This window comes from Myotis lucifugus, unplaced genomic scaffold (assembly GCF_000147115.1).
Source record: "Myotis lucifugus unplaced genomic scaffold, Myoluc2.0 scaffold_117, whole genome shotgun sequence".
NCBI lineage: Eukaryota > Metazoa > Chordata > Mammalia > Chiroptera > Vespertilionidae > Myotis > Myotis lucifugus.
Genome location: NW_005871165.1, coordinates 2836463 through 2851221, shown reverse-complemented (window position 1 = coordinate 2851221; position 14759 = coordinate 2836463). Strand labels below are relative to the sequence as shown.

The 14759-nt window shown below is 50.3% G+C and overlaps 1 protein-coding gene across 2 annotated transcripts in view; it reads left to right on the top strand.

Annotated features, from left to right (window-relative positions):
• The window catches only part of SIK2 (salt inducible kinase 2), a 123482-nt gene extending 111540 nt beyond the window's left edge, over positions 1-11942 (top strand). The window contains exons 11-16 of one of the 2 annotated variants that reach the window (XM_023757893.1): positions 6241-6469; positions 6911-7195; positions 7337-7500; positions 8201-8311; positions 9004-9095; positions 10108-11942. In XM_023757893.1, coding sequence (XP_023613661.1) covers positions 6241-6469; positions 6911-7195; positions 7337-7500; positions 8201-8311; positions 9004-9095; positions 10108-10702 — 1476 coding nt within the window. In that variant the 3' untranslated portion in view covers positions 10703-11942. The remainder of the gene's footprint in view (positions 1-6240; positions 6470-6910; positions 7196-7336; positions 7501-8200; positions 8312-9003; positions 9096-10107) is intronic. The other variant, XM_006093505.3, reaches the window with a different exon arrangement.
• The last annotated feature ends 2817 nt before the right edge of the window (positions 11943-14759 follow it).

Sequence of the window (14759 nt, the reverse complement as noted above, 5' to 3'; positions counted from 1 at the left end):
CGTGGCTTTGCTATAAGGCATAGCGAAGGTACGGTCAATTTGCATGTTTGTTTTTTATTAGTGTAGATCAGGGGTCCTCAAACTACAGCCCGCGGGCCACATGCAGCCCGCCGAAAACATTTATCCCGCCGGGTGTTTTTGCCGCCGCTGCCTGTTGCTTAGCAGCCAACTAGTTTTTTTTTAAACTATAGTCTGGCCCTCCAATGGTCTGAGGGACAGTGAACTGGCCCCCTGTTTAAAAAGTTTGAGGACCCCTGGTGTAGATTATTGTTTTAAAGAAGGGGTGGGGAACATCCAGCTGGTGGGCTGTAAAAGGCCCATGAAATCATTTGGTCTGGCCCTGCCAAGGCATTAGGGGTGAGTTAATTAAATGTTTGACCATATATAGCAGGCTAATTTTTAAGTTGATCATTTTGTATGGCCTGTGAATGATGTTATAAATATCCAAATGGCCCTTGGCAGAAAAAAGGTTCCCTACCTCTGGTTTAAAGAAATAGAAATCAAAGTGATTTAAAACTAGAAGGAAGCAGGGGGAGTTGATTTTAGCTGATTTGAACAGGAAAGTCTTTGGGCGAACTGTCAGAGCTAGCAGCTGAGAGATGTGCAGAATCTGGCTGGATGGAAATGGTGTGACTCCTAGGTAGAGGGAAAAGCCCGGGCACAGCAAACATCAGGACAGCTGGGGTCCATCCGAGCCAGCGCGGTGGCTCCGTGTGTCTAAGAAAGGGCTGTGACGGGGAGTTGTGTGGGAGAAAGATGAGCAGCACGTCAGGGACAGAAGCTCTTCTCCAGGCGAGGGTGCTCTGTGTAGGAATGTGCTCAGTGTCATCAAGAGAGGTTTTTCAAATGGACTTTTTCAAGGTAGGAGGAAACAATTGAATTTTTTTTAATCAAAGAAGCACTATGATCCATGTTGTACTTCAGAAATTAGCCAGAAGGGGTACGTAGCATCGGAGAGAGACTGGTGACAAGGACAGTGAAAGTTAGAACATGTGTCCAGTGGGGGAGACAAAGAGGGCCTGAACTAGGATAGTGCTCATGAAACCAGAGAGCAGGGGATGCTATAAGTGAGATCATATAGATAAAAGTGGTAGACTGTTAGGGTCCAGAGAGAAGTACAAACTGATAGTAATATTTCGAGCCTCGATGATGGGGAGGGTGAGTGCCATTATCAGAAATAGGGGACTCTGGAGGCAGAACTGATTCAGAAGCTAAATATTGAGTTTAGCTAGAGCATAGTCAAGGCAGCTGGATGCTGGGCCGCCACACACAGCTGGTAAGCAGAGTGCTGAACACCAGGAGTGCCCATGCCCCTGAGAACACCACCTGCTGGGGACAGTCTTTTTCCCTCTGCCGTGGTTGCCTGGCATGTTCAGTAATCTCATAAACTGCTACTACATTGGGGTGACATAATTTATTTATTTTAAGATCTAAGTCCCTTGAAAAATTGCAGTCTGCTAAAATCTTGTCTATGAGGGCATCAGGCCCAAAACACAGATTGGGCACTGTCTGCTGTATTATATAGGACAAGCTATTTTTAAAGCTTGTTATTGTTACCGTAGCTAGGAAACAGACAGGAAATGAATGATTTTGTGAAAGATATAGATAGTAGCTAGATGGTATATTTGCATTTGTAGGAAAAGCAGTGCCGCGCTAGAACTGGCCACCCACACTGGCAGAGCCACCTTGGCACGCAGCCAGCCCGTAGAGATACACTGTCTTACTTGTGGACCATTTTGTTTATGTCAGCAAAAATGCTCGTGCCTGCCTGGCCGGCATGGCTCAGTGGTTGAGCATTGACCTATGAACCAGGAGGTCATGGTTCACTTCCCAATCAGGGAACATGCCTGGGTTGTAGGCTCGGTCCCCATTGTGGGGCCTGCAGGAGGCAGCCGATCAATGATTCTCTCTCATCAATGATGTTTCTCTCTCTCTCTCTCTCTCTCTCTCTCTCTCTCTCTCTCTCTCTCTCTCTCTCTCTTTCCCTCTCTCCCTCCCATCAATAAAAAAAATACATATTTTTTTAAATGCTCATGCCTTTTCCTCCCTAGTAATTTCCTTGGGGCCCATCAGTAAATGCCCACACATCCCAAACTAGCCGGCAGACAGCCAGTTCCCTTGTGGGTCCTACGGCTTCATCTTCATTGACTACTTAACACCTGTTGGTTGTCTTCTAGAAGATGCTTCCCAACTGCATGTATTGCTCACCCCTTTACATCTCAGGTGGTGGCAGGTTCTGTGCATCTCAGAGCTTTCACTCCTTCCCTCCTAAAAGTCCTCACCTTAAAACTGTCAGTGAAGTCCTTTAGGGAGTTCGTGTTGAAATGTTGGTTTGGGGCTCCTCCAAAAACTGGCACCCTTCTGAGACAGTCACCCAACTCTGAGCACTAACTGAAACCCAGGTGACAAAGAGACCGTCTGGAGGGCAGATGTACAAACCCTGTTGTGTCAGTCTTTTTTGAGGGTTTCTTTGGGAATCTTGAATTTTTTTACACACACACATTTCAGTCTCTTTTAACATTTTATTGGAGATGATAATAACTGGATTTTCCAAGTTCCACTTTCATAGCTGGATAGCAGAAGGGAACTGTGAGGCTAAACTGAAAATGCCAGTGTAGTAAATGTGTTTCATGTCTGCTTACATTTTTAATAACTGTTATTATAGAGGTAGTACAACACCTAAGAGAAGTTCTGAGAAGGATGTACATCCAGCTCCTAACAGTTTTCATCTCTCAGGCTTGGTAAAGGGAAGAAACACACTTTTATATCTGAATTTGAATTTTTAAATACATAATTGGAAACAACAAAACAAATCAAACTCACATAGGGAAAATCCAGAGAGCTGTTAAAGAATGAATTAACTTATCCATAATCCCACTACCCGAGATAAGTATATTTTGGTATATTTCCTGAGAGGGAGTTACAGATAGATGGACAGATGGGTGGGTGGGTGAGTGTAGGGGGACGCGGTAAGTAGGTAGACTTTTTAAAAATTATATTCTATGATATGTGATTTTGTATCTTGCTTTACATAATATAACATCATGAGCATTTTTCCCATCTCATGAAATCTTTGAAATCATGAGTTATATTTAACAGCCTAATATATTGTATTAGACAGATCCTTTCTTAACTGTGCACGCTCCTGTTTTTAGACATTGGGTACTTACATTTTTCCTTCTCCTCCATGCTTCAGGGGAATATGTTTGTGTCTAAATCTTTGTGCCTCTGAGTGTTTCTTTCAGAGACATTCCTAGTACTCAGCTTATCCAGTCCTCTTCCTCACCTGGTTGTTTATTTTAACTTGCCTCAGGATGGTAAAAAGGCTTTAAAAGAAAATTTCCTTTCATTCTGATGCTTTAAAATGTTTTGTTATTATAAAGCATTCTCTTTGGTCAATAAATAATAATAGATACAATATATTGAGTACCTAAGGTACTGTGTCATTATATATATATATATATATATATATATATATATATATATATATATATATATATATAGTTTTAGTTAATCTTCCCAAACAACTTTACTTCCATTTTACAAGTGAAAAAAAAATAGAAGTTAACTTATAGAAGTTAAGCAACTTGCTAATAGGTGATAGAGCCGAGGTTTGAGCCCCATAGCACCTTTTTAACACGTGCCAGCTTGTTAGGCACTTCGATACAAATTCAATAAGCCACAGTCCCAGCCTCCAAACTCAACGGGCTAATATTGTGTATTGGCCTGCTTAGACTGCTGCAACAACATACCACAGCCTGGGTGGTGGCTTCAATGACAGAAATGTATTTTTACAGCCCAAGATCAAGGTTTCGGCCAATTTGTGTTCTGGTGAGGGCTCTCTTCCTGGCTTACAGAGGACCACCTTCTCACAATGTCCTTCCAGGGCCTTTCCTCTGCTCGTATGGAGAGTTTTTTTGTGTCTCTTCAGCCACACTCAGGGTTAGGGGGAGACTCATACATTCCGTCCATAACAGTCTACCTGTGCTATGATCTTGTATTTGTGGTCAGCACAGGCACATGGTATCAGTTAGCGGTAGAGTCTCTCAGTTTGACTCCTACATGCATAGGAGGTCTCTTACTAGAAGTGAAGTGATTGCTTGAGCTTTAAGGAAAGACAAAAACAATGTATTGGGAAATATACATTGATCCGTGTTATATTTGAATTCCTGTAATTTACAGTTAGCCTAGATTATTTCCTAGAGCAAAAGATCGTATTTCTAGCAGCCGAGGTTGATCAGCCCAATATTGCGATCACAGAATCCGAGAACTGCAGTTAGGTTCTTGTTTTATCAAGTGTCCTGGTAGTAAGTTGGCAGGGAAGGGCGGCATGATGACCCCTTGTTCCAGGAAGTGGACTCATAGCTGAAGATGATCACACCTGCGCCGGACTCCAGGCTGCTTCTGATTCAGTCATCAATCATCTCAGAAACGGTCATTGTCTTCTGCTGTCCCGGGATGAAACTGAATTCAGCAAACATTTTCAAATAAAAGACATAATTCCTCTTGTAGTTTAGATGAGGAGATGAGTTTATAAGCAGATAATTTGACAGGAAAAACGACAAATTCAGAGAGACTGAAAGGTTTTTTAATACTCCGAAAAAGGTAACTTTTCTCTATAAAGGACAAAAAGGACAGAAGGCTCTGGCTGTTGTAAGACTATACGTACTACAAGAAGTATCTGATAAAATTTTGACATAGACTGTAAGTGTAAAGATAGATAACTACTTTATAACAGTTCTTTCTCTGTTGCTTTTTTCATTTCTAAATCATCCTCTGCTATTCTTAGAAAATTGTATTAGTAGACAGTGAAGGAACCGAGAAGTATGAATAAGTTTCCAAACAGCCACAAAGAGGACTGAGTTTTCTTCTCTCCTACAAGAAAACTATTAAGTGTAGTCAAAGAATGAAAACTGATCTGGAGAAGGGCCAAGGGCAGAATCGAAGTTGCTGACCAGATTTCAGGTTTTGCTGGTGCCATGGGGAGATGGGTCTTAGTCTGGAACGGAAGCATCTAACACTCTTCATTTTAAATGACCCTCCTCACTTTAAAACGCATTGGCCACCTTATCCAAGTAATGGCCGCAGCCCCAGAGCAGTTTTTATGGAATTACCGTCCCCTCCCCCAGGCAAACAAAGATCTGAGTCACCCAAGGCTCCCGCTCCAAATAAAGGGCCTTGCAGCGCCTTCAGACGGGTTGCCATAAGAGGAAAGTTTCCTGTGTCTGGCACAGGCCTGTCCCACGTCACCTCTCACACATGCGCCTAGCCTGCTTCCAAAGGAAACAAAAGCTCTACCCAGTGTATTTCAGGTGAAAGTGCTGCTTACAACTCAGCATCTGTGACTGGCTGTTCCTGAGCAGCTATTCATAGGAGAAAACAGATTGATTTCCACGGGGGGATAGTTAAGGTAATGAGCTAAATAATTGCCTCCTCAGTGGGGCTTTTACCAGCCAGAAGAGCAGGCAACCACAACTCCCCTTGGTCTGCTGTTTCTGCTGCCATTAGCTGGTGTGCTTGTCAGCTGCCTGGGAGCTGTGCTGTGCTCCCCCTGGGGGATGGGCACTGGGGATGCTGTGTGTGTGGCTAGAGGACAGGGCTCCGTGCCTCTGCAGGAATCCGGGGCCTGCGAGTCGCTTGTTATTCTGTAACATAAGGCTCGGGCTGTTTGCCCGTGAATCTTTTTCAGTCTCTTTGTGGTATCAGTCCATCTTTAAAGAATTCTTTTTTCCATTCCTCAAACACATAGAACCAGTTAAAGACCTAACCAGATAGTTAGGTACTTAAATTATAAACATAAAAGTATGTCTGGAACCTTGCAGTATGTTTTGTGGTTGAAAATTAGAAGAATGGTGGTGACTACTTTTTGGTTAGCTCTGAGCCATGCATTTCTTAAAAATCTCATCTTCCCCCTCTTCATTCCCCTGATTTTAAAGAAATAACTGGTAGGCATCAACTTACTGTACCCCTATTCATCTGGAAACTGGTAAAAAAATTGTTTATTGTAATGATGACTCAGAGAAACCTGGGAGGCAGTGCCGGTGTGGCCATACTGGGCGCCGGTCTTGGTGCTGCAGATGGCTTGCCTCTCCGTGTTGTCATTAATAACACATCTGTACATTTTTAGTATTTTACTGAATTACTGATTTGCCACAGTGTTGACATGTTTGAATCCTCCTGGATTTTTCAAATGTCTCAGCAGAGCAGCAACTGACAGTTTCCTCCCGCACTGACGTTTAGGTCAATGGCTGTCTGCTGGACCCTGTGCCGCCTGTCCTGGCGAGGAAGGGGTGCCAGTCCCTGCCCAGCAGCATGATGGAGACCTCCATTGATGAAGGGCTGGAGACAGAGGGCGAGGCCGAGGAAGACCCCAGCCAGGCCTTTGACGCGTTCCAGTCCACGCGTGGTGGGCAGAGACGGCACACTCTGTCCGAAGTGACCAATCAGCTGGTCGTGGTGCCGGGTTCAGGTATGCCATCCACTGAGCTGCGGGTGAAGCCTGCACGCTGTCAGTCACAGTCCAGTCTCCAGTCAGCTCCTGGAACGTAGTCTGTGATGAGCATTTCCCTGCGGAAACCAGTCTGCTTCTTCCTTTGTGGACATTCAGCAGTTGAGGGTAGTCGCCTCTGAGCTGTCTCCTCACTCCCAGAATTCACCGAGTGCCGGGGGCTCACCCAGGACCTGGCACTTTGGGGTGGCAGAGATCTGCTGGGCACAGATTCTGGAGTGTTCTCCCCACAAAACTCAAAGCTGATTAAATTGAGGTGAAAAATGGTGCTGAAAAAAAATGCGCTGGTTGGAGATTAAGGACGTTGTCACTGGGGGAACTCAAGCTGGCTGCACTTTGTGTCTTTTGTTCAAAGAAGACACTGTTTGCTATTCCTCATATCTGCTCTGTTTTCTCTTAAAGGGAAAGTTTTCTCCATGAGTGACAACCCTTCCCTGGACAGTGTGGACTCTGAGTATGACATGGGGTCTGTTCAGAGGGACCTGAACTTTCTGGAGGACAACCCTTCCCTTAAAGACATCATGTTAGCCAACCAGCCCTCACCTCGCATGGCATCTCCCTTCATAAGCCTGAGACCTGCCAACCCAGCCATGCAGGCCCTGACCTCCCAGAGAAGAGAGGCCCACAACAGGTCGCCCGTGAGCTTCAGGGAGGGCCGCAGGGCCTCAGACACCTCCCTCACCCAAGGTAACTGCCGCTCCCCTCCTGCCTTCTCAAGCTCTCAGCTGGTAGGATTTGAAGGGGGTTGTGGCCATATTGGTATCATACCTGTAGTCACTGAGAGGCCTGTGTTTTATTTAAACTGTTTGGTCTTGCACTTTCTTCCAGGCATTGTAGCGTTTAGACAACATCTTCAGAATCTGGCTAGAACCAAAGGAATCCTAGAGCTGAACAAAGTGCAGCTGCTGTATGAACAATTGGGGCCAGAGGCCGACCCCAGCCTGGTGTCAGCTGCTCCTCAGCTCCAGGACCTGGCTGGCAGCCGCCCTCAGGTGAGTGCTCCGGCCCTTTCCGCAGTGGCTTGGCGAGTGCGAGGAGTGAGTGTGTCCTGAAGATGTGTCGCTTCATTGGGAGGACTCACTCCACTCCTGGAGCAAACAGGTTCTTGTGCAAAACTTTTCCTGCTGCTGCCACCTGCTGCCGACAGGTGATGCCTGTCCACATTGGCCAGGTGATCAGGGCCCCCTGGAGGCCTTGGCACCGTCAAGCTGTGTCTGGTTCACGGGGCAGATTGTATGTGAATTACCTCTGATCCTCTCCCCGCAGGCGCACACACAAAAATTTAGAATAATAAACTTTACCCAAATGAGAAGCTTACTACCACTACTTTTAATGTGCTATCACTTCATTAAATATTATAAATGGATTCTTTGTGCTAAAGATACAAAAAAAAATTGCTATTTATCCAGTAAGTTTATTTTGAGCCTATTGTTAGTGCATCCGGGCTGTTCTAGCCTTTGAGGCCCCGGGAAGGTGAAGGCGCCTGCTGCCCAGCACTGACGAGGTGACCGTCACTGCAGGCCCATGGGTAGATTTTCTGTAAATGATGAGCCCTCCACCTGCTGGCTGTGCCAAAGCTGTGAGGGTCGTGTGTACGGGTTGGAGTTCCTCTTGGGCATTTGCCCAGATGCTTCAACTAAAAGCTGAATCTTTCTCCTGGAGAATTGAAAACGTGTCGCCCTTGCTCCTCAGGAGGAAGCTGTTCAGCAGCCGGAAGGCGTTCCTGCACTCGCCACCAGCGTGCACCCCCCGCTGTCCCCGCAGCAGAGCCTGGAGGCCCAGTACCTGCAGCACAGACTCCAGGTGGGCCTTCCCCTGCTGCTCCCGCTGTGCTGGGCCAGGACCAGCCTCTGCACAGCAGACGCCTGTTGGCTTGTTCAGGACTGGGTTAGGGTGGCGGCTTGATCCCTCACAGGCAGGGGGCCTGACTGCACTTCTGGTTTCTGGAAACACATTCAGACTCAGGTTATGCTCTGTGCCGGCAGCGGGCTTGTCCTCAGACCCAGGCAAGGATACCACCACAGTGGCAGGAAGGGGAACACGGCCTCTGCTTCTAACGTTAGGCCTCATCATGAGCAACAGAGCAAATGGGAATCTCCAGTTTGCAGATTTCAAACATCAGTGTCTACATTGGTGCCTGAAAACCTCAAAAGATGAATCATTTGTTCATTCAGCTGGTGCTGCTGCCTTTGTTATCGAGATTTAGCCTCATTTTTCCCATTGTTTATACTCTCCACGAACCTCGCAGTCCCAGGGGACTTTTAGAAATGGAAACTGAAGTACGTTAGAGCTGAGACAGCCCAGGCCTGCTGACCCAAAGCTGTGGGCCCCAAAGCTCTCCCAGGGTCCCAGTGAGCAAGTGTCATCAGTCCCTTCACTCTGCGTGGATTGTGGAGGACATACTTGGCCTCCCCCTCCAGGCAGCGGCCCAGTCTGATGACCGTGCCCTAGATGGCAACACATTGTCATGCTTGGGTTGTTTTCTGCTCTTCCAGAAGCCCAGCCTTCTGTCAAAAGCCCAGAACACCTGTCAGCTGTATTGTAAGGAGCCTCCACGGAGCCTTGAACAGCAGCTGCAGGAACACAGGTGAGAGAGCGCCTTTGGCCAAAGAAGTCACTTTCTTTTGTGGAAGACTTAAGAATGCTGGGCCCTGGCCGGTGTGGCTCAGTGGTTGAGCGTCAACCTATGAACCAGGAGGTCACGGTTCAATTCCCGGTCAGGGCACATGCCTGGGTTGCGAGCTCAATCCCCAGTGGGGGCTTGCAGAAAGCAGCTGATCAGTGATTCTCTCCCATCATTGATGTTTCTCTCTCTCCCTCTCCCTTCCTCTCTGAAATCAGTTAAAGAAAAAAAAAAAAGATTGCTGGGTGTATCCATTCACCCTGGTGTTGCCTCTACTAGGAAAATAGGTTTTATAAATTATTTTTTAACCCTCAAGGATATGTTTTTAGAGAGGGAGATGGAGAGAGAGAGAGAAACATCAATCAGTTGCCTCCTGGAAGTGCCCTGACTGGGAATCAAACCCGCCACCTTTTGGTGTTCAGGATGATGCGCCAACCGAGCCACCTGGCCAGGGTGGAAAATAGGTTTTGATCCATGAGCCAGTGTCCAAGACATGACGGCTAAAGCGGCTGTGCGCCTGCCGGGGAATAGCAGCCCTAGATGTGCTCTTTTCCTTTTCATCTCACATCCTCCCTTGCAGTAATTCCTGCCCCTGGCCTCACAAGCAGGAGTAGCGTGGCCAAGGCGGCATGGCCCTGCCCCATCAACCAAAGGCCCCCAGGGAGGCCAGGGGTCACCCCCGCCCCTTGGACACTGCAGCTGGGAAATCAGCCTCTGGCTTCATAGGGAGAAAAACTTCAGCGCCTCAGAGAAAATGAGTTAGCGTTTACTGTCACACTGAGGTCAGTCGGAATTGGGGGACAAAAAGTGAGATTAGGTTGAAGAAAAGCGACACTATTTGCTCCTACCCCCCACTTTTTTTTCTGCTACAAAAAGAGAAGTGAGCTGCTGAGGCTGGTGACTGACACTGCTTTACATTAAAGTTGCTATCACTGAGGGAGATGTAACAGGCTTTCTTTTGGTTTTGCCAATGTAGACTCCAGCAGAAGCGACTCTTCCTCCAGAAGCAGTCTCAGCTGCAGGCATACTTTAACCAGATGCAGATAGCAGAGAGCTCATACCCACAGCCCCACCAGGAGGCACCATCGCCACCACAACAGCCTCCGCCCTTCAGCCTGACGCAGCCCCTGAGCCCGGTCCTGGCGGCCTCTGAGCAAATGCAGTACAGCCCCTTCCTAGGCCAGTACCCGGAGATGCCGCTGCGGCCCCTGCCCTCCTCGCCCGGCCCTCAGGCGCACCTGCAGCAGCCGCCACCGCCGCCCCCACCACCGCCACCGCCACCACCACAACAGTCAGGAGCTGCCCCAGCGTCCTTACAGTTCCCCTATCAGACTTGCGAGCTGCCAGGCACCGTCTCCCCTGAGCCAGAATACCCCACTCCCCATCAGTACCCCCTGGACGGAGCCCAGCAGGGCGGCGTGGCAGCGCCAGACTGTCCCAGGAGCTCTGGGCTGCAGGAGGACCCCTCCAGCTACGACCCGCTCGCCCTCCCCGAGTTCCCTGGGCTCTTTGATTGTGAAATGCTGGAGGCCGTGGACCCGCAGCACAGTGGCTACGTCCTGGTGAACTAGCCCGGGCCCGGAAGCGGGACAGGTCCAGCGTAGGAAGCACGTGTGTTTTTATTTCTATTTCAGCCTTTTACATTTAAAGCTTATTTTCTGTCCTCTCCCGAAAGGGGAGAACCAACTTGCCCAACTGGAATTGGAGGCCTGGCCAGGTGGCTGTCGCTCCCTCCCGGCTCGGTCCCTCACGGCTCCCGGTGGCCCACGCTGGCACACAGCTGTGCCGGGTGGAGCAAGCTCTCACGGAGACGCCGACAAACGTTTTATAAGACACCCAGACCTCGGTTTTATACAGAACTACACCATTATCAAGGGAGACTGGTGAATGCAGGGAGATGTGGGGGGAAGAGGCAGTATTTTTCACTGACGCCAGGAGCAACATGCTTAAAGGCACAGCAAGATACGTAATGAATGTGATGCACAGGACATACGGGAAGGCTGTGCTTTGTCGCCGAAGCATAAGTTCTGAGCTGCTGATGCACGTTGTCCTCAAGCCCATCGCCGAGCATCGAGCGTGAGCCGTTTCAGGGGCCACTACCTACCAGCTGGTACTAAGCCCTACGGCAGCGTCTCCCGGAGCAGCAGCCTCTTCAGAAGGCGCCGTGGGTCACAGACGCAGAGGGCTCGGGGCTCCGGAGATGTCGCCTGGAGAACCCACAGGACCCACCACAGGGGGCTGGGCCGAGGACCTCGAGGAGCCATCGGCGCAGAGCCCTGGGCCAGGAAGGCGGGGGCTTCCCACAGACCTGTGGGGACTTCCGGTCGGACAGTCGGCCTTTAGGGGACGGGACGTGGTGTCTCTTCAAATGTAGTAACTACTTTGACTTCACACTATATTATTGTTGCTAGTAGTTTACTGAGCTTTGTATATTCGGACAGTTTCATAGAGGACTTAGACATTTTAAGATCAAGAAGAATGAACTCTTCTCTCCCATGTGAAGTGGTAGTGCCGTGCCTTTTCCCGGATCACGCTTTAATTATTTCTTTTCTGTAGAAACCAAGTTTCCATTCATGTCAATGCTAAATCCAAAGTCACTTCAGTTTGTTTTCCACTGTGTGGGAATCGCATTCTTCATTCCCTTAAAGTTTGACTTGTAATGAAATGTTAGAGTATTACAGCAATATTCAAAACCACAGATGTCAGCCACGGAAGCAAATCATCTGCCAAACTCACTGTATTACTAACAAAACTTAACCCTTGCAGTTCATTCATCAAAATAAGTAAGAAATAGATGCTACAGCCAGTTAACTGTGTACTGAGTCACCTGTCATTTGGACAGTCACATCCAAGTTCAGTGTTAGTTACAGAGGCTCACTGCTCTCCTATCAGCAGGTGAATGCACAGGCACAGCTTCTTCCTTACAGTACAGCCTGGAGCGGAGCCACCACACAGCTGCGTCCAGGATGCCTTTCCTCTCGTAGTGTGTGTCCCGGGCAGGTGAGGAGGAGCCGGAGGGTCTGAGTCCTGTTCTGCCCCCACCTGTTCTGCCCCCACCTGGTAACTTGAGCGGCCTTGTTCCTGGCTCCCCCTGGGGCCTGGACACTGCATGGGGCCCTGGGCGTGGGCAGGACCTGGTCAGCAAGGGCGGCTGCGGGGAGGGCGAGCGGTCATGTCTGTGAGGAGCACAGTGAAAGCGGGAGGACGAATTCTGTTCCTCGGTGATGGTTCGCCCCTCCTCATGCTTAAGATGGATGATTTCGTGAAATATTTCATTTAAGAGATCCTTCTGTTAAGGCCTCTAATCTGTTTTAAGTCTTTGCAGAATATGCCAGGTATAAAACAGGGCTTAATTTGTTTAGACTGAAGGATGTTTTCCCAAAATTACTATCGAAGTGCTGTAATATTTATGAAACTTAAATCCTTCCATAGTGAACGTGGGGACTGCTCGTTTCACTCACAGGAGGGGCGCGGTCACAGGTGGGCAGCAAGGCCAGGAGCCCGTTAGCCAGGACACCCAGGCTGTGCCAGGCAATCAGGCCGACGGGGGCAAGGGGGGGGGGCAGCAGAGAGGCTGTTGGAAGCCGAGGGACCCAGAGACAGACCTCGGCAAGCACCCAGCGGTGGCCAGGACCGTCGGGGACAGGCCCCCATCTGGTACAAAGGCCTGAACTGGCTTGCTGGGCCAGGGGTGTGAGCTCCTGTTTGCTTTTCCATTTCTTGTGCATTTCAAGCAGAAATCAGTAAGTCCCATAACCCTCTGCAGCAGTTGGGGTTGCCCAGCCCTGCCCCCTCAGCAGTGCTCCCCGCACAGACACTACATGGCACTGGACGGCTCCTCGCTGCTGCCCGCTGACCGGGCTCCCGGCGCTCCACGTCGGCAGCGTGTGCACCATTGTATGGGCATCGTTGGCTTTGTTAGCGTGTAAACCAGGCTCCTCTGAAGAGACTTGGGGGAGATGAACATGAGGTAAAAATTTCATTCAGCAAACAGTGCAATATGTGTGGTACTTTATTTTTTGTTTTTGTCCTTTTCTTAATCCAGGGTTAGTCTCTATTTCAGGAAAAATGCACTAATTCTGCAATTTCCAGTTGGCAAGAACGTCTCTAGTTTGTACATGCCACTGACATGCTGGGCTCAGCAAGGCGCATAGAGCGTGTCCCACGGGTGCCACCTCGGCCCTCCCAGGCCTGCTGTGCCTCTGCTGCCTGGGGCACAGGGCCAGAGGGTCTCCTCACCAGCCACGGGGCCCACGGAGAGGAGCTAGGAAAGGAGGACTAAAGGGTCTGTCAGTTCTTATGTGAACAAAACCCCTTCCTTTCTGAACCAGCCGCCTCCCAGGAGAGTGAGGGCCCCTCCCTCCTCGGAAATGAAGAGCTGAGTGTGCAGGCCAGGTCCTGAGTTGGTCAGTGGGACTGGCAGGAGCCTGGGACTGGGAGCCCCTAACCTCAGAGGCCCCAGGGCAGTGGGGGCCGGCGCCCCCCTGGGCAGGGAGGCCCAGCCTGAGGGAGTGCCCCTCCCACACTGGCCCCGGCCACGCTGTGATCAGTGCCTGAACGCGGGCTCCTGGAGAAAAGCCTGCCGTTGGGTGGGCAAGAGGGTGTGTTCTCAGCTGGAGAGAGACTGGATGGCCCGGAAGGTAGAGGCGAGCAGCGGCCGCCTCCATGCTGGGTGGTCAGGGGTCCGGGTGTGCGGTGGCCAGAGCCGCCTCTGGTTAGGGCAGGCCTTTCAGACACGCGGACATGGTGAGGCGAGTGGGTCCTTTGGGGCCCTCCGACCCCTAGTCCCGCCCAGGTCCTTACACACAGGGGTCTGTGTGGGGTCAGGATTCTCAGCTCCGGGTTACATTTACGAACCGGCATCACAGCCCTGCGTTAAGTCCTGTCGGTGAGGAAACGCGTCCTCCAGGTGACCTCACGGTCCTCTGGCGACAGCACGCGGCGCCCTTGGCAGCACTGGCCCCGGGACGGTTGCGTCATCCCTGTGCAGGGCCGGCCTCGGGGCCCCGCACCTGGGCCGCCCCTCCTGCCTCCGGGGAAGCCCAGCTGCTCCGTCTCTGTGCCTGGACATCAAAGGTAGAACCGGGAGCAGCTCGTTGGCTGGAGTCATTGTATCGGCAGGCGTATGGGGTCATTTTGTTGCTTCTGGAAATCTTTTCAGAGCTTATCTTCAGAGCGACGTGTGGACAAGAGCAGCATCCTCTGCCCTTCCTGAACGTATGCCTCCCTCTGGCGGGGTCAGCAGTGTGGGCCCCTGGCCTGAATCCCAGGACGCCACGCGTTTCGAGTTCTTTCTGTGTCAGCTGCGGCCCCGGGAGCAGCAAGGTGCACGAGGGCCGGGCCTCCACGGCGCCTTGGCCCGGAGCCCGGTCCCACAGGGCCCTTCACAGGCTGGTTCCCCACGAGGGTCGCCTGGCTGATTCCAGATTGACAGCCACCCTCGCTCAGTGGTCGGCAAACCATGGCTCTTTGGCCCCGTGGCATGGGCCACGAAGTTTCAATCGCACTGTACGTGCGCGCCCGCACGTGGTATTTTGTGGAAGAGCCACACTCAAGGGGCCAGTTTGCCGACCACTGACCTAGCTAGTTGCATCACCACCTTGTGTCCACATTCCACGTGGGCAGAAC